This window comes from Myotis yumanensis, unplaced genomic scaffold (assembly GCF_028538775.1).
Source record: "Myotis yumanensis isolate MYYU_CA2020_CCGP unplaced genomic scaffold, mMyoYum1.0.hap1 SCAF_5, whole genome shotgun sequence".
Classification (NCBI taxonomy): Eukaryota; Metazoa; Chordata; class Mammalia; order Chiroptera; family Vespertilionidae; genus Myotis; species Myotis yumanensis.
The window spans coordinates 105,918,793-105,942,924 of record NW_027223756.1 but is presented as its reverse complement, the minus strand read 5'-3'; the positions used below and the strand labels follow the sequence as shown (position 1 = coordinate 105,942,924).

Sequence of the window (24,132 nt, the reverse complement as noted above, 5' to 3'; positions counted from 1 at the left end):
TCCATTTCAACCTCTATCACAGAACTCTTCACTGAGTTCAGAAGGGAAGAACTGGTGTTTATGGCTTACCAGTTCTGTGCTCCCTCGATCATATTTTGAGACGTATCTGTAACTTTAGTTTGAGTCTTCTATTCCAGTGTATTCACAAACTTCATGGCGGATGCGTGTAACGTTATTTTCAGAGGTTTTAGTGTTCTGCTGTGTTGTGTGTGTTTTTTTAAATTGATTTCAGAGAGGAAGGGAGAGAGAGAGAAACATCACTGATGAGAGAGAACCATGGACCGGCTGCCTCCTGCACGCCCCGCACTGGGGATCGAGCCCACAACCCAGTCATATGCCCTGACCAGGAATTGAATCCTGACCTCCTGGTTCACAGGTCGATACTCAACCACTGAGCCTTGCCAGCTGGCTGAACCTACTGTTGCTTGTTTTTGTTTGTTTTATAGCATATACTCCCTAGTGCAGTGATGGCAAACCTATGACACGCGAACTCATTTTTTTGGTTGATTTTTCTTTGTTAAATGGCATTTAAATATATAAAATAAATATCAAAAATATAAGTCTTTGTTTTACTATGGTTGCAAATATCAAAAAATTTCTATATGTGACACGGGCACCAGAGTTAAGTTAGGGTTTTTCAAAATGCTGACATGCCGAGCTCAAAAGGTTCGCCACCGCTGCCCTAGTGCTTAAGGATTTGAACAGAATTTAAGGACTCATCAAAGACAGAGACCAATTCAAATTTCTCTCTCCCTCTCACATATACATCTACTTAGAGTGTGCGTTGTATCTGTTTGCACACTCCTAAAAATGGACAGGTCAAGTTGAACCTCATCGACACACAGCACTGGGGTGTGAGGGACTCGCATGGCAGGCAACCTCGGCCTTTAAAACTAAGCAGCAGGACGGTGGGTTCCCTGAGTCATGGTCTCGGTCTCCTTGGTGGAATGTTAAGCCGGTGTAACAACCCAGTTGAACTCTGGAGAATGGGATAATTACCGCGTGACTCAGAGCATGCGGAAGGAGACAGGGCCCTTAGAAACGGTCAGATGTCTCATGCAAAGACGCCATCCAGACACGCTGCGGTCCGTGGTCACCAGGAAGGGCCCAGCCCAGCCTCCCCCCCCCTCCCCCGCCCCTTAAATCCCGCCCGGAATGCGTCTGAACATCTCCACTGCGTGTGGATTCTAGATGCCACTTGCAAAGCTGGATTTGGGACTAGCTCCTGTGAAAGGAGAAAGGGTGGACGCTTTTGTCCGATCTGGGCTTCCCCAGTCGAAGGCGGGATTGTTGGGACCAGGGGAAAACAAAGTGAGGAATGAACACAAGCGAGCTAAAAAGTGTTTAAAACAAGATTACGGGTTGTTTATTAGTATTTGCTCTGAGGTGGGAATTAAATGCCGTAAGAGGAACTTTGCTAAGGGACTATTGAGCTGCTGCTGCTGCTGCTGCTGCTGCTGCTGCTGCTGAAGAGTGTGAGTGGCTTTGCCAGCAAGTGGAATAACAGAAGCGACATGTGTGTGCGGTCCCCGCGGCCTTCGCGGCGGTCCGCTCACAGGTCTTCCGACTCTGGGACAGCGGGCTCCTCGGGGGCCTCGGTGGTGATCACTATGGGGATGTTCTCCGAGATCCACCCCTTAGGAGTCCTGTTGAAGGACCGTCTGCCAGATAGCGGGTTGGCAAAGGCCATGAACCTGGAATCTGTTAGAAGTAGTAGCTCAAAATCTGGGACCTTGAATTTCACCATTTTTGATGCTTTTTCAAAACCTCCAAATGGGGTGGCAACTCTGCGGGGAGTGAAAAGAAAAAGAATAAATTGATTTCCAAATGTATCTACTGGAACGTAGAAAACCAACTTAATTCCTCATTTGACGGGCGTGTAAGGCTGTGTTCTTAGCATGGCTTTCAGTTTTTGACCTCTGAGACGAGCATTTCCATTCAGGGACCACGGATTTGTGCGAGGACCTGTTGTATGTACTCTCAGTTTGGGACTAAACTGATCTCTCCCCGCACCTGGAGATCGTCACCGTCATTTCCTGACTTTGAGTTGTCTTTGCTCATGTTTCCCTGCGTAAGATGTACCCCCCGTCCACTCCCCCACCCACCCCCCCGTCTCCACTCCACCTGCGTGCGTCCTGTGGCCTGTGAGTCCTAACTCCCCAGCGACTAGCCCAGCCCACGCTCCTTAGCCAATTCCTACAGCACTGGTGGTCCACGTCAGTCACCCAGGGCTCACCAGAGGGCCTGGGTCAGCGTTACTCTTAGCATTGAACCAGGAACTGGGTCCTCATGCAGGTGCCCCTGAGCATGGAACCTCAGAGGACAACTAGCGGTGACAGCAGGACGGGGCACCCCTGCTGAAGTGCAGGTGCTGAGACACCAGGGCCTGTCCTGAGCGTCGGCATCTAACCAGTGCCTGTGCGGTGCCCAGTGCCACGGCTTGACGGATTGTCTCATAGACACTCACAACAACATTAGGAGCTGGTCCTGTTAACATGCCTATGTCTGGGGTGACACGGAGGCACGCTCCATCACATGACTTGCTCAGAGCCCCCCACCTGTGAAGTTGTAGACCCAGGACTTCAACCCAGGCCCCCGGAGGCCTGCTTGTCCAGTCACTAGCGCGCGCCACACCCTCAGGAGATGCTGTAAGGAGTGTTGGGCCTCCTGGGGTTACTTTCTAAATGCAGCGCGTGCAGGAACATCCACCCACGGGGGCCGTGTCTAACTGATGTCCAGCCACGTGGCTGTCTCGTTCCTGATGCTGCAATCTGGTCACGTCTCACATCTGGTCATTTGATTTAACGAATTGAAGAGTCTTTACCACTCACATTTCATTCTGTGCATAAGCAAAGCCTGTTATTCTTGGATGTCTAAGATGCCCAAGACAGTATCTTATCATTTTAGAGATGTACCATTGTATAGAAATAGTTTGTTCATTTGATGACTCATTCATTTATTCATACACGAAAGAAGTGATTGCTTAAGGTATCTACCCTGCTGTGTGCGAGGAACTCACAGAGGAAAAGGCGGTATTATTATTAACTTCAGTGAGTCCACAGGGAAGTTTAGAGTGAGACATGAGGAAAAGAACATCGTGGAATATGATAGTCTAAGGCAGTGGTCGGCAAACTCATTAGTCAACAGAGCCAAAAATTAACAGTACAACGATTGAAATTTCTTTTGAGAGCCAAATTTTTTAAACTCAAACTATATAGGTAGGTACATTGTTATTAACTTAATTAGGGTACTCCTAAGGCTTAGGAAGAGCCACACTCAAGGGGTCAAAGAGCCGCATGTGGCTCAAGAGCCGTAGTTTGCCGACCACGGGCCTAAGGGAAGAATATCCTGAATACAGAGTTGCTGAGGGTAAAATAAAACACTTGTAAAGTTCAGAGCCTAGCATCAGGGCCAGTTTTGAAATTTGTGGGGCCCAGTACAAAATAAAAGCTGGGGGGCCCTTCTTAATAATTGTTAAGACTATCACCCTGGCTGGCATTGCTCAGTGGTTAGAGCATCGGCCTGCAGACCAAAGGATCTCGGGTTCGAGTCCCAGTCAAGGGTATGTACCTAGATTGCAGGTTTGTTCCCAGCCCCCGTCAGGGTGTGTGTGGGAGGCAACAGGTAGATCTCTCACATCAATGTTCTCTTTCTCTCTCCCCCTCCCTCCCTTCCTTCCACTCTCTCTAAAAAATCAACTGAAAAATATCCCTGGGTGAGGATCAACAACAACAACATCAAGACTATCGAAACAGAGAGAGCAAAGCATCCTGGCAAGCATGGCCTTTCCAGTCGGGGTCACACAACTGCATGGGCTGCTCATGTAACTGGGGATTGTAACCCCCCCACCATTCTTTCAATGTTGTTTCTGCAAATGCTGACTCCGACTGATATGTAGCTTGTAGATAAACAGCACCTATACTAATAAAAGGGTAATATGCTAATTAGACCGGACATCTTCCGGACAAAGCCACAGTGGCAGGGGTCGAGACAGAGGTGGTTAGGGGCAATCAGGCCGGCAGGGCAGAGCAGTTAGGAGGTGATCAGGCCTGCAGGGGAGAGCAGTTTGGGGCATCAGGCCAGCAGGCAGAGGCGGTTAGGGGTGATCAGGCAGGCAGGCAGGTGAGCAGTTAGGAGCCAGTGGTCCTGGATTGCAAGAGGGATGTCCACAGGGATTGGACCTAAACCGGCAGTCAGACATTTCCCGAGGGGTCCCAGATTAGAGACGGCGCAGGCTGGGCTGAGGGACACCCCCACCCCCATGCACAAATTTCGTGCACTGGGCCTCTAGTGTGTGTATAAGAGTCCTAGGAACTAACTTCAGAAGATGCAGACTCTGACCTTTAGTCATCGTAGCTCTAGGAGAACTGCTGACCTTCAACTGTAAAACCAGGATATAAGGTAGAACCACGATGACAAACACCAGGCCATCACTTGACCAGTTTCAAGATCTTTATCAGAGTGGACTGTGCTGATCTGCATGCAGAGAACTTTTCAACCCTTTCCCTTGATTTCTTTGTCCTGCATTCCCTCTCCCTCTTTATAAAAGCCTCTGCCTGCACTGTGGTGTTGAGATGGGCTGTGGACAAGAGATCCCCATCTTCTCAGGTAACCGGCACTTAAATAAACCTGTCTCCTTTTTCTCTGGCCTCTGGGTTTGGTTTTTGTGATGACAGGCAGCCAAACTTACACACATCCATCCTGGGAGTTTAAGAATATATGGTTTCCACTGGATACAAGATGCTGGACTTCATTTCTAGATTTAGGCTGAATCTGGTCAATTAATCTTATGTTTATGAATTCCAGATATAAATTTTACTCATTTATTTTATTTCCTGCATTAAATAGAAGAAGAAATGTTCCCCAGCCACTGAAATCCAATATTTGGGTTTGGTACTAAGTGTATTACTTTTTCCCTTTTTGTCCAGTTCTGTGTTGTTTTTCCCTCCCAGTTTGTGGGTCCTTTTCTTCTCTTGTAAATGAAAACATTCCTTTCCGCTCCATCCCTGGTCTTCCACCTCCTACCTCTGGCCCAGTGAGAGCTGCTGTTTGAAAGGCAGGCTTTTCTTTTCTTTGGCACCATTGAGGCTGTATCCTGTTTGCTTGAATTTTTATTGCTCTAGGCACACAAAGTAGAAAAGTCCCTTCACAGAGATGGTAAACATTCAAAGTGAGACTGCTTGTAGGAAATTTAAGGTCTCTGGAAATAGTTTCAAGTTTTAGTCAAAGATAGTGAAGCAAAATTTTCCACTAAAAGATTTGGACTAGTCTACCAGAGATAACCCTGCGTCCCTATAATTCCCACAACATTTCTTCAAACATAGATTCGACATAATGTGATTTTACACTTGGTCATCTATGGAGAAAGAAGCTTGTTCCACTCAGATTCACAGTTAATAGCTGCTTTCTTATTTACTTTGATCAGTAATGGGATTACATTTGTACTAATTAATAGTGCTGGACTTATACCCCTAATAATTACTGATTATTCTATAAAGTAAAGAATCTTGTAAAATGATTGTATAGAAATATAAGTTATTCAACTAAATACCTAATGTATATGATATATTTAAAGGTACTTAGTCATATAATCATAGACATTTTAAAAAATATTTTTATTGACTTTAGAGGGAAAGGGAGAGGGAGAGATAGAAACATCAATGATGAGAGAGAATCATTGAAGGTCTGCCTCCTGCACGCCCCACACTGGGGATCAAGCCCACAACCCGGACATGTGACCAGGAATCAAACCATGACCTCCTGGTTCATAGGTCGACGCTCAACCACTGAGCCACGCCAGCCAGGCAATCATAGACATTTTTTAAAAATATATTTTTACTGATTTCAGAGAGGGAGAGAGAGACAGAAACATCAATGATGAGAGCGAATCATTGATCACCTGCCTCCTGCACACCCCCTACTGGGGATCGAGCCTGCAACCCAGGAGTGTGTCCTTGGCTGGGATCAAACCCGGAACGCTTCAGTCTGCAGGCCAACACTCTATCCACTAAGCCAAACCAGCTAGGGCAATCATGGACATTTTTTACAGATGAGGAAATTAATACAAGGAGGATTAAACGGCATTGTCACACGGCTTTTTGAAGCAGAGCTAGAAACCTTCTAGTTCAATTTTCCTCACCTCTTGCATGGGTTTAATATAGTGTTATTTAAATATCTACACTAATAAAAGAGAAACATGGTAATTAGCGTACGACCGCCACCCTTCCCATTGGCTAATCAGCATATCCTTATGCAAATTAACTGTCAGCCAAGATGGCGGCCGGCAGCCATGCACTGAAGTGAACAAGGAGGCTTGCTTGCTCCAGTGATGGCGAACTCCAACGTTCCCCGCCTGCTGCTGCCGGCCTCTCAGCTGCAACTCTAAGCAACTATGTTGCAAATATAGAAGCTAAACAAAACCCCAGAAACCGGCTTTCAGTCAGCCGGGCTTCAGCCAGCCGGACTGCAACATTGTATCAAATACAGAAGGTAAAGGCCAGAAACCTGCTTTCAGCAGCGAGGCCTCAGAGCTAAAGCTGGCCCAGAATAGAAAAAAAGAAAAAAGAAAAAAAGGAGCAGTTGGGAGCTTCAGTCACCCGCCAGCCTGAAAACGGCCCTCAGCCCCTCAGCCAGACTGGCCAGGCACCCCAGTGGGGACCCCCACCCTGATCCAGGACACCCTTCAGGGCAAACCAGCCGGCCCCCACCCATGCACCAGGCCTCTATCCTATATAGTAAAAGGGTAATATGCCTCCTGGCACCAGGATCAGCATGACAGGGGGCAGCGCCCAAACCCCCTGATCGCCCTGTGGCTCTGTGTGTGACAGGGATTACCTGTTGAAGCTGCGGTAATCGGGCAGCTCTGCCCTGCCTTCGGGCGTGAGCAGCCTGGGGTACAGCGCCTCGAGGAGCTCTGGATGGTCGCTGACCGCCTGCTCCCACGGCGAATGGTAGGACCTGGGGACGGCTGTGGTGTTGAATCTTTCCGGGGGGACCTCCTTCAGGGGCCCGGAGTAGCCTTCGGGGAAACACAGCGAGGAGTGAGCGCAGAGCCTGGGCGGGACGCCCCCTGCCATCGCCCCTGCACATGGCATGCAGTCACCCCCGAAGAAGGCCCTTTCCCTGCCTCTCGGAATGAGCAGCCTCGCGTGGTGGACAGGCTACGCCCCCTAAAGGGATTTTCTGAGGATCTCCCACCTCAGGGGGTACTTGTCCATGTAGCTACACCTTTGATTTTTAAAATTGGGCCCCTGCCCTTTTTGTACTGGGATCTCGCTATCACAGTTCGGGATTGATTTGAAAATACCCATCGAGTGTGGGCTGTGGTCTGGCCTCAGGAAGCAGCATGGACACAGTGTCCCTGTCCTGGCTGACGCGTTGGGAGAAATGTAAGGGCTTGTCTTCTCACGTGCTGACTGAGCTGCTCAGGCTTCAGCGCGGGGAGGCTGTGTCTGCACCCCCTGGGGAGGCCTGGTCTTCCCAGGCCCATGCGACGTTGTCCCTGACTCTCTGCAGCTGGTCTCGCCTCCTCGCCCGCTCCTCGCGCAGGAGCAGACCACGTCTGTGAGCGCCACTTAACCCTCACAGCAGCTCTGCATAGACTAAACCGCTGGCACATGCCCTGAGTGGCCCGCTCCAAGTCCTCATGGCAGAGCCCCGCACTCTCCGTCCACAACCACTACCTGCCCTGTCCTTCCTGCAGGTCTCTCCTCCCCAGCCAGGGCCTGCACCCAGGCCTCTGGGGCCCTGCACCCAGGCCTCCCGGGGCCCTGCACCCAGACCTCCACACGCCTCCCCGGGCCCTGCACCCAGGCCTCCCGGGGCCCTGCACCCAGGCCTCCCCGGGCCCTGCACCCAGGCCTCCACAGGCCTCCCCAGGCCCTGCACCCTGACCTCCCTGGGCCCTGTACGCAGACCTCCCGCTGCAGCCTCCTGCTTTTGGTCCCAACGCTCTTTCCCGTCTCTAACTGCCCCGTCTCCTCTGTCAAACTGCCTGCCCTCCCTTTACGCTGATCGGCCATGGCTGGGTAGCTCTTCGGTGCAGTATTGCATCCTCTCTGACTGCTCCCAGCTGCTGAGAGGAGCCCCTCTCTGTGGGCGTCTTTTCTCGGCTGGCCACCCTCTCCCGCTGTCCCTCGGAGCTCTTCATTCGTACCCACCATCCTCTCCACCCTGGCTCTCACGGGGCGACTCCAAGGTTTGAGTTGATCTCCAGGCCCTTCTGTTGCAGCATCTCCTGTACTCCCCAGCCCGGGGACCTCGGGGTCTTTCTAACCCCCCTGTTTTTTTCCGCGTGGAACGTTTTCAGAAGAACCACTCTCAGCACAGGGCATCCCTCTACCCTCGATGCCCAAGACAGAGCAGTACCCCCAGCCGCCGCGTTCCCACAGGCCACTGGGTGATGCCAGCTGCGCCCCTGAAGGAGTTCTAATATAGCGGCTCCCAGACCGTTTCCCTCGGCACCGACCTCAAATGCCGGAGGGACCCCAATGTCGAGGGCTTCCCCCCCAGAGACCTGGCTGCAGTCACCCCAGGGGTGGCTTACACATCTCATGCGCGGGATCTGCAGAGGGAACCTGGGGAAACTGCTCTAGAAAATGCCCTCCGTCCGCATTTCCCTCACGCCTGCCCTGGCCAGGCCCTGCCCCTCTGCTGCCTGGCCTTTCCCAGCAGCCTTCACGCTCACCCTTGGCTCCCACCGCCTCCCGGGCACCCTCCACACTGCTGCCCCGGGACCTACGACCGGAAAACTTGATCATGTCACTCACTCCCCAGGATGAAAATCTCAGCCACCCAGCGTGGCACGCCTGTCCCCACCCCCCATGCAGCCTCGCCTCCTGTCATGGACCTCATGTCCGTGCTCCAGACCTGGGCTCTGCCCGAAGCGGGTCCCCCACGCCCCCTCCCCTGCCCTGGGCTCCTGGGCCCACCCTCGCCCTCCTCACCCGCCAGGCCCTGCGGAAGCCTGGGCGTGAGATGACCGCTCTGGCCACTGGGACAGACTCGCCTCTGCTGTCTGTCCTTGGTGTGGGATTCAGCGCTCCATTGTCACCCCCGCCCCCATCTTATTTCCTGTTCCTCCTGCAGTTGACCAGAGGTCAGGCGTGCGGAGACCGGACATTTAAAAATTTCATACTTTCTTAAAATCCCACTACTCAACACAGTGTGTGATTTCTGTGTGTTTCCCCCGGTTTGTTTTCACCCAGAGACGTAATGGCCCCGTGACTGTAGATCTGGAACCAGACCCGGATGTCATTCTTCATCAGTCACTATTGACACATAGCCGTTCGCAACCTCCGTGTCTTAATTTGTGAAGTGCAGACTGGAGTAAAGTGTCAGGGAGTTATTGTGACATTAAGGAAGACAAATATACGTCATACCACTCCACGGACTGTACAGATTTATACAAAAAGAGCGTCAATGCAATTACAAATGACTTAATGTTTAACGTAACAGGTGGTTGCCGGCAAATACAGTGAGCCATCTGCAAGACACGAGGCCGCCGGCGGTCCCTGCAGGCCCCCCAGGTCTCCGTTTTACATTGACCTCAGACTGCCCCACACACCGATGTGGGGTGAGTCTACAAGAGTAGGCCTACAGTTCTTTTCCATGTGGAATATACAATAATTAATAAATAAGAACACAAGGATAAGCTCTGTGTTGCTTGTACTCACTCATGTAAACCTGCCTTTGCCCGTTTTGACCATAAAGAGACCAGCGGTCCCACTCTGATGCCATTTACTAAGGATCCACGCGACCTGAGCCACACATTTCAATGCACAGCGACTTTATGGTTCTATCTGTAAGGCGCCGAGTTACCTGGTGCAATGTTTTCTGGATTCGGGGGGGTCCTCGGGTCCGGGGTGTTGGGAGGAGTGAAGGGGGCTTGCTGTGACCCCCCTTCTGAGGGGCTTCCGTCCAGTTTCCCATTCTGCATGGCCAGGTTGTGCTGTATTGGTCAAAAGCAAACTCGGCTGAAAACTCAGAAATATCAGACAGGCCCACAGGAAATGTCACTTGTGCTGGCCTCCTCCACACATTTGGGGTTCAGCTACCACGGTGCTTCATTGTTTCACGGGGCGTCGCTAGTTTGCATGGTCTTGGTTGAGCTTTGCCTGAAGTCAACCCAAGGCCTGTCGTAGGATGACAGTCCACTCATCACCGTTCTCTGAGCCTCACTGTGTGAAGGACTTTGTATCAGTCATTTCATCCACAGTCACCACATCCCTATGAGGTGACTATGGTTCCTTCTTAAGCCTTTCCTAATCTAACACAGAGCATCCTGGTCAAACACTGGGCTTCGTCATGGTCACATTGCTACTCTATTTATAGCTGGGATTTAATTAGATTCTCTAATATGTCTTGTCTTGAAATTTAATCTGATATCTGAACAATAGTCCTGTGGAACAAAAAGAAATTGCCCTTTGAGTTGAATAAATTTGTCGACGGAAGAATTTGGGATTTCTAGAAAATAAAATGCTTCAAAGATGTTTGTCTTTTAAGTTTTAGGTGAATTTGTTTATTATTATAACTCAGGATTTATTCTATGGCAATAATAAAGCACTTTGAAAAATAGCCAATTTGCATTTTAACAGAGAAAGTAGAATTGTAATTGGTGATGTCCTCAGAAGTATGGCTCGACCTTATCTCTCTAATAAAGCGTGTTTACTTACATATGGGAAATATGTGTGTTTTTAAAAATGCCAATCTATATAAGGAGTGTATAAAGTCAAATTATCTTTTAAATTTAGAAAGAAAAATTCAGTAACGAGCATATCAAATAAAGACCAATTTTGACTTTGTTTTGGTGTGACATAAGCAGAAAATATTTTAATGCTTGTTTATCTCTATATTTACTTATAAGGTGACGTGGCAAAGTACAGTTTTACATTTTAATACTTATTTATCTTTATAGAAATATGAGGATAAAAGACTATTTTGTCCTAAAAATCCAAATATTTACCAAAATGAAAGCCCATAAATTAAGGGCCCCACCTGAGGTGTTCTATAATGTGTGCCAAATACATAGTAAAAGTTATTTTTTGAGCAACATGAACACATATTCAGAATCCCAGTGTATTTAGGGTTGATGTTATTTCAGAATTACTTTTTGTGGTGCACGTTCCCCTCCCCCAACATGATTTAAGATGCTAGGGATTCACCAAACCCCTCGTCGCTAAAGGCAGAGGTAGTTTAGCTGCGAAGTGGGGTCGTTTAGCTGAATATCCTCTGCAGTGGTTTATCGAGGAGAGTTTTAATCGCCACAAACCACGCTTCTGCTGTGCTCCCCCTGGGAGGCTCCTCTCCTTCACCATCTCCCTTCCTGCCTTCCTGTGTGTGAAGCTGAGCCAGAGCATGGAGACTGGCTCGTGTACAAGCCTCGGGTCTTCAGCTCTGGTTGAGGATGTGCGTCCTGTGGTTGCTCTGCCGGTGGGAGAAGGTGTGTGTGGCTCACCTTGGCCATGTCCTGAGCAGCGGAGGAAGCCCCACACTGCACCTACAGTTCCTATTTTTAAAATGATACTTCCTGTTTGAGCAAATGGCATTGAGCACCAGGGAGTATGTTTGTTTACTCGCTTTATTTGTTTTTTCATTTTTAAATATATTTTTTGTTGTTGATAGTATTACAGAGGTCTCCCATTTCCTCCCCCCTTTTCCCACTTCCTCCCAACCCCTATCACCCCCCACATCTTCCCTACCCTATGGCCCGTTTCCATGGCTTTGCATATCTATATATATAAAAAGCCAGCAACCATAAGGGCCATAACGACCATAACGACTGGTCGCTATGATGCCCACTGTGGCCAGCGAACCGGCCTGATCAGGGGGTTCGGACTCTCCCACCCCAATCAAGAGTGGGGCCTGCTGGCCAAATACCCCCTTCCTCCCCCCAGGCTGGCCCGCCCCAGATCACCCCCCCCAACCCCAATAGGGGGTGGGGCCAGCCAGTCAATCTCCTGCAGCCCCTCCCCTGCCCGGCCCCACCCCAGATTGGCCCCCCCCACCTGATTAGAGGCAGGGCCAGCCGGCCAATTACCCATGGCCCCTACCCCAGGCCACTGGCCCTGATTAGCAACCCCCCGACCCCAATCAGGGGTGGGGCCTGCCAGCCAATTAGCCTGTGGCCCCTTCCCCCAGCTGGCCTGGCCCTGATCGGCCTATTGGGGCAGGCTGGCCAGCCGGCCAACCTCCCACCATCTCCTCCTCCCAACAGGCCCAGCCCCAATCTGCCCCAATTGGGGCTGGGCTGGCCAGACTCCACCCATGCACAAATTCATGCACTGGACCTCTAGTAAGTATACAACAGTGGTTCTCAACCAACCTAATGCCATGACCCTTCAATACAGCTCCTCATGTTGTGGTGACCCCCAACCATAACATTATTTTCGTTGCTACTTCATAACTGTCATGTTGCTACTGTTATGAATCGTCATGTAAATATCTGATATGCAGGATGTATTTTCATTGTTACAAATTGAACATAATGAAAGCATAGTGATTAATCACAAAAACAATATGTAATTATGTATGTGTTTTCCGACGGTCTTAGGCAACCCCTGTGAAAGGGTCGTTCGACCCCCAAAGGGGTTTTGACCCACAGGTTGAGAACCGCTGGTCTACAAGTTCTTTGGTTTATCTCTTCTGGTCCCCCCAACCCCACTTCGAGGTATGTCAGTCTGTCCCACGCCTCTCTGCTTCGGGTCTTACTTTATTGTTTACTAGCTTCTAATTCAGGAAAACTTTTGTCCAAGGAGTTTTGTCCTCACTGGCTCTGTGGTTAAGAGGCACGGCCCTCCCTACAGGAAGCAGAGTCAGTGCTTGGGGACCCGCGTGTCTGCAGCTCCCGGCTCCTCCCCCTGCTCTGCCCAGCGCTGTGTGCCCAGTAGTGTCCCACCCACCGACCAGCCTGATAAGACCACCACCCTCCCCCCTTCCCTCACTGCTGGCAGGACAGGCGGGCTTCAGTGCCACGTCCACAGCTCAGGCCACAGCTCACCGTGTCCCTGCCGAGCCGCACACAGCACTCCCCTGTTCCCCCCAGGACCATTCAGGGGAAGAGCGTGCGGGGAGCGCTTACTTGGGAACCTGGGAACCCACACGCCTGGAGGAACGGCGCCCATTCGTGTGCCCTCCCCACCACCAAGCTTTACCTACATTTATCTGCGCCCTGGATTCGTACTGGAAGTTCTCGAACGTGTACTTGTCGGAGCGTCGCTGGCGCATCTTGAAGAGCCGGGCGCCGCGGTTGCCCAGGTGGGACAGCTCCTCCAGCATGATGTCGCGGGGCACGCTCACCTTCTTGCCCAGGTCCATGCCGTCCGCGCCTGGGAAACGACACCCACATGTATCTCAGGGGCTCCCCTAAACTCCGTTCTCGTCGCCTGCCGACTGCAGGCCTGGGGCCTGGGATGCAGGCTCCCCTCAGCCGCCCCGACTCCCCTGGCCTCACTCCGTGCCAACCACGTAGTCATGGATACGGTGCTGATTCTTTCTAACCCTTGTCCTCATCTCTAAAGTGGGGCTCACCACACCCACCACGTAGGGCTGACAGCAGGACTGAGTGCAAGGCTGCAGACGGAGTACTCCACATGGCACTTGGCTCGTAGAAAGGGGATGGACGTGAGCTGTCATTGCTGGCGGTAGAATGCAGTCTCCCCATACTCAGTTTTCAGCAGCGCTGCTTGGGGTCCTCTAATGAGCTCCGTGTTGCTCCCCACTGTTTTATGGATCCATCTGAGCTGTCCCTGCTACTGGAGTGCCAACCCTTCCATCTGTGCCACCCCATTTCCCTGTCTCTGTCAAAACTCTATTCATTCTGCGCCCAGCCCTGAGGTGTCCAGCCCCAAGGCCCCAGCCCTGAGGCCCCATCCCCAAGTCACCAGTCTCAAGTCACTGGCCCCAGACCCAAGGCGGCAACCCCAAGGCACCCAGCCCCAAGGCCCTAACCACAAGGCCCCAACCACAAGGCCCCAGCCACAAGGCCCCAGCCCTGAGGCCCCATCCCCAAGTCACCAGACCCAAGGACCCATCCATCCCCAAGTCACCAGCACCAAGGCCCCATCCATCCCCAAGTCACCAGCCCCAAGGCCCCAGTCCCAAGTCACTGGCCCCAGCCCTGAGGCCCCAACCCCAAGGCCCCAGCCCCCACAAGGCACCCAAATCCAAGGCCCCAACCACAAGGCCCCAGCCCCAAGGCCTCAGCCCCAAGGCCCCAGTCCCAAGTCACCGGCCCTAGCCCTGAGGCCCCAACCCCAAGGCCCCAGCCCCCCAAGGCACCCAACTCCAAGGCCCCAACCCCAAGGCCTTCAGAGCTAAAAGGCTTCACTGGAGAATTCTCTGCCTGAAAGCAGAAGAGGAGGGAACACTTCCCAATTCGTTGTTAAGCTAACACAACCCTGACACCCAAACCCAACAAGGAGGACACACAGAAAGCCACAGACCAATGTCCCTCACGCCAACAGAAGCAAAGGTCCTTGGGAAAGTGTTAGCAAGTAGAACTCAGCAACATGTGGACATGATTCCACACGAGCCAGTGGGGTTATTCCACGGATGCGAGACTGGTTCCATAGTCAGATACCAATCCCTACCTTCCACCATCGACTGTACAGCCGGCAGTAGGAAAGCCACATGACCGTGCCTTTGGGCTCTAGGGCTGGACAGAGTGTTGTTAGAGTTGACAGCAAAAGGACAGTCTAGCAGAGAAAAAACTGAGAAATGGGCCTTTATCAAAATTATAAACTTTTATTCTGAGAAGGATTCTGTTAAAGGATGAAAAGAAAGCAAGCTACAATGTAGGAAACAATATTTGCAAAACACATGCTGTCTGTGTGTTGGACAGTAGGTAGAATAAAGTGGAGAACCTCAGAACTCACAGTAAAAAGGCAAACCATCCAATTAGAGCAGCGGTTCTCAACCTGTGGGTCGCGACCCCTTTGGCGGTCGAACGACCCTTTCACAGGGGTCGCCTAAGACCATCCTGCATATCAGATATTTACATGACGATTCATCACAGTAGCAACATGACAGTTATGAAGTAGCCACGAAAATAATTTTTTTTTTTTTTTTTTTAAATATATTTTATTGATTTTTTTTACAGAGAGGAAGGGAGAGAGATAGAGAGTCAGAAACATCGATGAGAGAGAAACATCGATCAGCTGCCTCCTGCACATCTCCCACTGGGGATGTGCCCGCAGCCCAGGTACATGCCCTCGACCGGAATCGAACCCGGGACCTTTCAGTCCGCAGGCCGACGCTCTATCCACTGAGCCAAACCGGTTTTGGCGCCACGAAAATAATTTTATGGTTGGGTCACAACATGAGGAACTGTATTTAAAGGACCAGAAGGTTGAGAACCACTGAATTAGAGCAATGAGAGCGCAGACAAGAGAAAGGAAGGCATCTCCCCGGAAGAGACAGGCAGGTGCCATAGCACGTGAACAGCTCGTCAAAGGCCTTGTTCACCTTACAGTTAAAACCTTAAAACCGCAGGGAGACGTCACCGCACAGGCCTCCGAGGGCTGGAGTGGGCACTAGAGCCGCATCTCGTGCTGGGAGGGCGCCGGGCGCCCCGGGAAACTTGGGAAACTCGTCCCTCGATCTCCGCTGCCAGGACGGATAATGGTGCAGCCACTTTGGAAAGTAACGGAGTGGGTTCTGTTCAAAACCCAAAATAGAACTACCAGCGTTCGGGACATTCACCCCAGTGCAGTGACACTCCTGTTTACACAAAAACCTGTATACAAATGGTCACACCAGCTTTATTCTTAATCAAAACAAAACAAAAACAGGAAGAACCTAGATGTACTTCAATAGGTAAATGGTTAAAAACACTAGCCCATCCATACTGTGACAGGCAGCAATAAAAAAGGGACAAGCTATTGGGACATGCGACACCTGGGTATATCGCCAGAGAGTTGCATGGAGTGCAAAAGGCCAGCCCCAGAGGCCTATGCTGTATGATCCCACTCACATAGCTTTCTTGGGAAGGGAAGGGAAGGGAAGGGAAGGGAAGGGAAGGGAAGGGAAGGGAGGGGAGGGGAGGGGAGGGGAGGGGAGGGGAGGGGAGGGGAGGGGAGGGAAGAAGAGAAAAAGAAAAGAATACACACACACACACACACACACACACACACACACACACGCGGTGAGCGGAGCAGAGTAGTGGTGGGCAGGAGTCTTAACCACCTCAGGATCAGGTCTGCCTGTGGTGTAGGACTCTCCTTTAGGAGACGTTATTATTGGGGGGGTCGGGGGAGAAGGTCCACGGGGCAGCTCTGAGTTATTTCTCGCGTTTGCATGTGAAACTACAGTTACCTCAAAATAAAAGTCTAATGAAGAGCCATCCAGCCATGAAAAGACGCAGACGACTGATGTGTGTGGCTGCGTGAAAGGGGCCAGTGGGCGAAGGCGCTCACTCACCGGAGCCACGGGCCAGCTCTCAGGAACACACGAGCCAGCAGAGAAACTCCGTGAGCACAGCCGTTGTCACAATTAAGTTACATAAAGTTAATCACTAGAAAAACTAAATTAAAAGCAAAGCTATAAAGACTCAGAAGGATCTCTTTCTACATCTTCTACTACTTTTTGCTGTTAGTGTGCCCTTGAGGGTACTTATACCTCCTGTATCCATTTGGTGGAAACTATACCATGTCCTGTTACTGCACATCTCTTCCCAGGTCGGCCTGCAGTGACCCTGATGGTACTGAAATGGGCCACGGAGGGAGTATTTATACCACAGAAACCAAAGCATCCTGCCCCCCACCCCCACCCGCCCCCCCAAAAAAGAACCAGTGGTTAAGTAGTTCCTAGCATACTCCTAAACACAGGCAATGTACTTTGCATAAACAAACAACAAAAGACATAAAGTAAGTTCTCCAAGGTTTTCTTCCCCTCCCTTCCCTTCCAATACTTAAATCTCTGATGTGTCCAGCAGGGCCCAGACTGCCTGCGAGCGGAGAGTCGAATGTATGGATTCTCACTGCCTGGCCCCTAAACGCTCAGTCTGAAGAAGGCTGCCAGCTGGGCACAGGGCGTCCACTTCAGCTGTTCCCTGCCCTTTGCCACAAACCCCTGCAGGGTCTTAGCCGCCTGTGTGAGCTGGATGCCTGATAAATGATACAACGCAGTCAGGGTACACATCCTTGACCCGATGGATTAGAAGGTTGTCTCTGTGGCATTAGGTCATCCAATGAAAATAATATCGCTGGGCGTACTTTCCTACTGATGTCATTGGCACCGATGCAGAATTCTCTGTTTATTCTTTAATCGTTTGATGGGACTTCATCTATTATAGTTTACTGTTCTTTCAAGCAAATCAGGGATGATCTTTGAATAACTATGTAATTGTGAAAGGATAGATATCAACATTATAACTTTAGGGTCTTGACCATAATCAAATCAATTTCCACCAAAAAATCCACAATTTTTAATCTACTAGAAATACTAAATAATTGTTACCAATGCTCTTTCTCAGTAATGTCCTCAAATGTACAATCTTCTTGTAGTTAAGATTTAAAATCTTACATAAACATTTCATACTGTGGAGCCACACTGCTCTGAATGCTGGGAACCAAAAGGAAAATCATGTTTTATTGGGAGAATAGGAGCCATCAGTGAAAATGTGACCGGCTCCTTTTTCAAACCTTACTTCAATGTGTCGTTTTCTGAGTAGACACCGGGCTTAAATTCCTCCAAAAGGAAACATTCTTTTCTTTTTCATATTAGTTTTATAGATTAATATTCTGAAATTAAGTTAACAGCGATTTATGTGTGCCCAAGAAGTGCTGTGTTTTACATTTGAAATTGTGATCCTGCCAAAGTGACAAATTTAACATCAGTAAGTGAATTCCATTCACACCTTGTAAAGGTACCCACTTACAAATAATGGGAGTAAGAGAAAAAGGTACTTTACAGACATTTCCCATGATGCCTGGCAGCTGCGCTTCTGGTGGAGGGGGCACACCTCTGAGGGAAGCCACCTGAATGCCCAGCTGCAGGTGGGCCCGGGGCTCACTGAGGAGCCTGACTAAGGCCACAAGACTTCCTCTGGCCCCAACAGGACTGCCTGCGGGTGGCCCATGTGGATTGAATATGACCCCATGAAATGTACACTGTTGCCCAGTATAGCGTGTTATATAAAAGACTAGAGGCCCGGTGCATGAAATTCGTGCATGGGGAGGGGGTGGTCCCTGAGCTTGGCCTGCACTTTCTTCAATTCGGGACCCCTCAGGGGATGTCCGACTGCTGGTTTAGGCCCAATCCTGCATCAGGCCTAAACCGGCAGTCGGACATCCCTCTTGCAATTCAGGACTGCTGGCTCCTAACTGCTCACCTGCCTGCCTGCCTGCCTGGTGGCCCCTAAACACTCTGCCTGCCTGCCTGATCGCCCCTAACGGCTCCCCTGCCAGCCTGACCATCCCTAACTGCTCTCCCTTGCCGGCCTGATCACCCCTAACCGTTCTCCCCTGCTGGCCTGATCACCTCCAATCCCTCTGCCTGCATGCCTGATTGCCCCTAACCAACTCTGCTCGGCTCTGCCACCATGGCTTTGTCCAGAAGGATGTCCAGAAGGACGGCTGGAAGATGTCCGGTCTATCTGGTCTAATTAGCATATTACCCTTTTATTAGTATAGATAATAGTACAGACTGTGATTTTGCATAATGCCTACAATTGATTAAAAGTTTATTAATAATTTTCTCTATACTAAAAAGTTGATATTGAAATACACGTGGAACTTTTTTGATTTTCCTATTTTATATCTCTTTGCCTTGATTTGAGTTCTAAGCAATAAAGTTCTCAAAAATGTTAAGAAAAATATTATCTCCTAATAGCTGTGTAAAGCTATAAACATTGAAGAAATGGTATTACCAAGGTATTAAATGACACAGATTGAACTCCACAAGCAGAACCATTCAGTGCTGCTGTTCATAGCATGGGCAGCAAAGACACTGCGTGACGGAATCCTGTGGCTTCAGTTAAACACTTGCCAGAAACTACACTGATTTTCAAAATAAAACATCTCTTTTGGGGGGTTATGAGAAATTTTAAACCAAAGAAAACTAACAGACTTGTACACTCAGGCATTAGGTTAAGTTATTTTTCTGCCCTGGACTTTCTGATCTGTGGTCGTGAAGGCCTTCCTGCTGTGCTTGTGTTAATAATGACGACTTGATCAACTACAGTGTAAGATCTGCTTAGACAGGGAAAGGGTCTTCACACAATCTTCCATCTGAAATTCCAGATGCTATGCTCCATGCGTTTCAAAGCGCCCTGCAGTCCGTGTCAATATCGGCATCGCCTTGGTTATTGGTGGAGAAACTCCAAACACGATGTTTGCTTCGGCACGCGGCTCCGTAAACAGTGACAGGAACCGGACGTTCGACGTGTCAGCACGCCCAGACTCCTCATTTTCGGGCGAGGACTCTGATGGGTGGTCGGGACCCCAGGGCTCCTGGGACCCTATTGACCGCAGCACCCCATGTGGACTAGGCCTCCTGCGTGCACGAACCAAGCCCTTTTCCTGAAATCTCAGCAGTCCGCCCAGTCTTCCGCGTGCTGGGATAGCGGCTCACAGGTTGTGAGGGGAGAAAAACAAAACCGAAAACATACCAAGAGGAAAAACAACAAACAAGCCCTCGCAGAGCCCGGGTGAGGGAACCGGAGGTGGCAGAACAGCCTCAGAGGTGGGTCCCCCTGCTTCTGAAGCTGTCTGTCCCTACAATCAGCGACATGGGCCCCCACCTCTCGGGGCTGTTTTACTTCCAGTCCCTGCTACTTCCGGACAGCAGCCAGGGGTGCTCTGCGCCTCTCCCTCCATCCCGTCCCCCCTTCTCTCTCTGTCAGCGACCTCTGGTCCTCCCCCTGCTCTGTCCTCTGTCTTCAAGTCCCAGCAGAGGTGCTGACAGGGGAAGGTGGTGATCGCTGCAGAACAGGCCACAGCTAACTCGTGCGCACACGCTGGCCAGGCCCTTGGGCGGTTCTGTGCGTCTCAGAGCCGCACTTGGACGGTAGCAATGAGGCTCTGATACTGTGTATGTCAACATAACGCGGGGCGGCTGCTCCGTGGGCTCGCTGCTGCGGATGCTGACGGCGACCCGGAGGACACAGTGTACCTGGGCAGGGACACCCCTGTTAGTTATCCGCTGGGCGTGCGGTGTCTTCACGTCCGGGTCCGGATGTGGTTTGGCACCAGGCACAGCGGGCGCACAAGGACACAGTTGGGGGTGTGGCTAGTAGCGGCCTCTTACTCGGGTCTGTCCCGTTTCTCGTGGTTCGGTCCATGTGAAGAGCAGTCCTCTTTGAGGATAGTTCTCCTTCAGGAGGGTGAAGGCTCAGATGTAAACCTCTGGTCTTTTAATTTTCACCTTTTCCCACTGCTGATCTCAGAGGCGCCCCTGCTAGGTCTCCCCAACAACGAGAACTGGACCGAACCGCCACCTCCTGCTTAGAAGGGGCTCGTGTAGCGGCCCCGTGATCACCTTCCATTCTCCCGCAGGCTCCGTGACTGGTGCAAAGGGATATAAAAAGTATGTGACGATAATTCTACAAAAAGAGCTGAGGCACAGGGAAGGGGGCTTCGGGGACGTCCTCCTGTTCGTTTGTATAAGGACAGTCTGGTCCTGTGTGACTGGATTGGCCTTGTCATTGGCAGGGAAACAGTTGCATGCTTTGTCCAGCGTCACCCCGCTCTGGGCTGCTGTGCAGTGCTTGGAAGTCTGCAGGGTTGTGCCCAGAACAGATTCTCTGCCAGCCGGGCCTCAATGCCGCTTCCCTAAACAATGACACCCCCTGATCTCCAGGTCCCAGAGCCCACGCCCGCGGGAGCCAGAGCGGATGGCTGACGCTGCTCCTACGCACAGAGCTGCTCTGCGTGCAGGACTCAGGGGGACGAGACGGTGAGGGTCCCTGCTAGCTGGCACCCGGGAGCCCCGGACAAGGGCAGAGCCTGTGACTCCACTACGGGGTGGGACTCCCCCGTGTCCCGGAGGGGGGCTTCGGGGACCCGCGTGGCCTGCGGCTGAGACGGTACCGTTGAGGGTCTCTCCCCTTAAGATAGAATTGTACTTTTTAAATATTTTATAAACACCAAAGTTATGCTATAAAAATAACATATTCTTACCCTTGCAGGTCTATGTCTGGACTGACGGAGCAGGGCCCACATATGATTTAGATGGGGTTCATGAAATGGGTCCACTGACATACGACTATGACGCAACGAGAAAATGATCACGTAGCTCAGGTCTAGTTTTAAGGTAGACAATTTCGTCTCAAACTCGAGTGACCATCGGATTTTTGCCGCATTGATCAGGAAAACGGTAAAAAACATGTCGCGTAACTCCCTGAGGCAGGAAACATGCCAGGAAGCCTACACGCGTGTCTGGGGACTTAGGGGAGGTTTCAGTTCTGGAATCCGAGTCTGAATCCTCCTCACTTTCTCCCGAGCTGCTTGGACATCGTGGAACATGGGCACGGAGCTGGGGCCGTGGGCCGACTGCGTCTCCCAGGAGACAGGAAATGATCAACCACAGGACCCGCTCCTGCCCGCGCCGTCGGAGCATCGGACACCATCTCCCCGGCTTCCTCCTCTCCCTCAGGGAAGGTGAGTGACCACGCTGCTCCCGGCCCCGCCGCCCTCAGACCTCAGGCCCGGGTCTCAGGGTCATTCAGGGGGAAGGTCAGGCTCCCGTCCAGGAACCGCGGAGCCTCCGGCAGAAACCACACGTCTGTCGGGAATGGCTCAGATCAGCCCTGAAGGGACCCGGCTCTCTCTCCTTAACATCACGCCCCTCCGCCCAGGAACAAAGCTGGTTTCTTTATGACAATCAGCCTCCGGAGTCACCGGCTGGGACTTGACGGGAAGGAGAGAGAGGACAGCACCTGGCCTCTCATTCCTCTTGAAAATGGTTTTGAATCATAGGCTCTGAGATGACTAAAGCTTTGCCTGTTCCCAGGAACCGTGAATAAAACATTTCCAACACAAAACATCTCGCTGAGTTAGTGACTCAAGGTGATTACTGGGCTCAGGGTTACAGAGGTTCACGATGACTGTGAGTTCCCACTTCACATCTTCTGTTGTTGTTTAAAGAAGGGAAGATAGAGCCTATTTTGAATGATCTGTGGGCCCCATGGGAGAGTAAATCAAGGTTTTCGGGGGGAGGGTGGGGGGAATGAACAGTGAGACAACTGGGAGGCCGGCCCAGAAGGAAGGGAGAGTCAGAGGCTAGTGCTGCTCAGGGGCCAGCCCCTCAGAAGCACATCAGCTGTCAGCTGGCTCATTCCTGCCCAGCAGCTGTTCCTCTGGAAATAGCTTCCAGATGAGACAGGACTACAAAAGGCTTAGGGACCAAGGCGGCTCCACCCCGAGTCGCTGCCCCGGGCACGCCGAGAGCGCACAGCCGGCCACAAGCTAGGGAACACGCCAGGGGGTCCCTCTTAGTGCTGAGCTATGTCCACACCACACGAGGCTCAGGGCACCGTGTCCCTCACTATGTCCACGCCACACGGGGCTCAGGGTACCGTGTCCCTCACTAGTCCACGCCACACAGGGCTCAGGGTACCGTGTCCCTCACTAGTCCACGCCACACGGGGCTCAGAGTACCGTGTCCCTCACTAGTCCACGCCACACAGGGCTCAGGGTACCGTGTCCCTCACTAGTCCACGCCACACGTTGCTCAGGGTACCGTGTCCCTCACTATGTCCACACCACACAGGGCTCAGGGCACCGTGTCCCTCACTATGTCCACGCCACACGGGGCTCAGGGTACCGTGTCTGTGGATTTCCTTCATGATGGCGGCGGCCTGCTGCTTCCTCTGCCTCACCATGGAGCTGTGCGACAGCATCGCCTGTTCCCTGTGGAAACAAACGTGTTGCAGCAGCGGAGGGCTCCCTGGGGGTGTCATGTCATCTTCCCTTTAGAGAGGGTCTCTGTCCCTCAGGAGGAACTGCCGCTGCTCTCGCTGAAGGCTTTGCCTGCGCCTCCCCCGCAGGCACCACAGCCTGTCACCCTGGACGGCCGCGTCACAGTGGACAGAGGGGAGACGGGGCTCGGTCTTGTCTCTGCACAAGGACCCCCAGGCCATGGGGACAGGGACAGAGCTGCCCTCCCCTCCCGCTCTCCCGGCTCATGTTCCTCTGTCCCTGTGTCCCTGCTGCCCCCTCCGCAGCATCCCAACCCCTCTCGGCCGCAGACCGCAGAGTGAGGACAGGATGCAGCTCAGGCCGCACGCTTCAGGGGACGGTTTAAAATTGGCATCGACAGCTGTCCTTTAGGGTGAAGAAGGCTCATTTGTGAGTCACAGTCCTGAGCCCGTGACAACTGAGGGAGAACACAGGAGGCGGTGCACTCACCTTGCCCTCGGCCACGCTTCCCAGCAGGACGGCCCGGGTGGAGGCGAGGCCCGGCTGGCGGGGTAGGGTGCTCCTGGGCCGAGGGTCTACCCCTGAGCCCACGATGGCATGGTCCTCGCTCGGCTCCGGGGACTGCGTCTTGCTGAAGGGCCTGGCATCCGCTGACATCAGCCACTATATATAGCTCGACACTCAGCCACTCAGAGCTTCCTGGCGGGAGAGGATCGGGAGATTAGGGCTCTGCGCTGTGCTCCGGGGTGAGGCGGTGCAGGAGGCGACACACAGCAGGGGTCTGGGGAGCCTTCTGTTGGAGGGGACAGTAGCGAAAGGGGTGGTGAAGGCTGTACGATGAAGGTCGCATGCTGCATCGTAGTTTCGATGGTGAGGCACCCATGGGTTAGAACAGAATGGCCTGTTATCAGCAATGGAGATGGAAGTGTGGGCAGTCATAGCCCACACTGCTGGCCTCTGCCAGGGCCTGCGCATCGTCTGGATGGTCAGCAGCCAGGGCTGTGTGGGGCCCAGGGGCACTCAGTGTCCGCTGAATGAATGCGTGGGCTGGAGGGGAACTGTGGGATGCATTGCAGAGCACGGCCAGGCGCCGCTCACACCACTTTCCCTGGAAGCCCTTTGTCGGGAATTCGTCAAAGAGCCATGCATCGCTGAGCGAGGTTGGTAACGTCGACTTTCGTCTGCGCGGCCGTGTGGCCAGCTGAAATTCAGAGCTTAACTTCCTGACCAGGGAGATAGATGGTTAGTGGGAGGAATGGCCCTGTTTTGGCCACAA

General features: G+C 51.9%; 1 protein-coding gene across 3 annotated transcripts; it reads right to left on the bottom strand.

Annotated features, from left to right (window-relative positions):
- Positions 1-1,343: 1,343 nt before the first annotated feature.
- Positions 1,344-23,482, bottom strand: MYOZ2 (myozenin 2). Of its 3 annotated transcripts, none has more exons than XM_070416897.1 (6): positions 23,346-23,482; positions 22,762-22,847; positions 13,156-13,325; positions 9,820-9,949; positions 6,835-7,018; positions 1,344-1,787 (listed from the first exon to the last, which is right to left on the bottom strand). In XM_070416897.1, exons 2-6 carry the CDS (start codon positions 22,835-22,837, stop codon positions 1,553-1,555), a joined length of 795 nt encoding a protein of 264 aa, XP_070272998.1. In that variant the 5' UTR covers positions 22,838-22,847; positions 23,346-23,482; the 3' UTR covers positions 1,344-1,552. The 3 variants fall into 3 exon arrangements, with proteins under 3 accessions (XP_070272998.1, XP_070272999.1, XP_070273000.1); XM_070416898.1 differs by lacking the exons at positions 22,762-22,847; positions 23,346-23,482 and adding exons at positions 14,589-14,653; positions 16,615-16,756; XM_070416899.1 differs by lacking the exon at positions 22,762-22,847 and having other exon boundaries at positions 23,346-23,480.
- Positions 23,483-24,132: the final 650 nt, after the last annotated feature.

What these genes read in the sequence shown, in the direction of transcription:
- MYOZ2 (XM_070416897.1), bottom strand. Translation starts at nt 22,837, where the DNA reads ATGCTGTCGCACAGCTCCATGGTGAGGCAGAGGAAGCAGCAGGCCGCC. An exon ending in AATCCAGGGCGCAGATAAAT is followed by an intron (nt 9,950 to 13,155) that starts GTAGGTAAAGCT and finishes TGACCAATACAG; the next exon opens with CACAACCTGGCCATGCAGAA. An exon ending in GATTACCGCAGCTTCAACAG is followed by an intron (nt 1,788 to 6,834) that starts GTAATCCCTGTC and finishes CACTCCCCGCAG; the next exon opens with AGTTGCCACCCCATTTGGAG.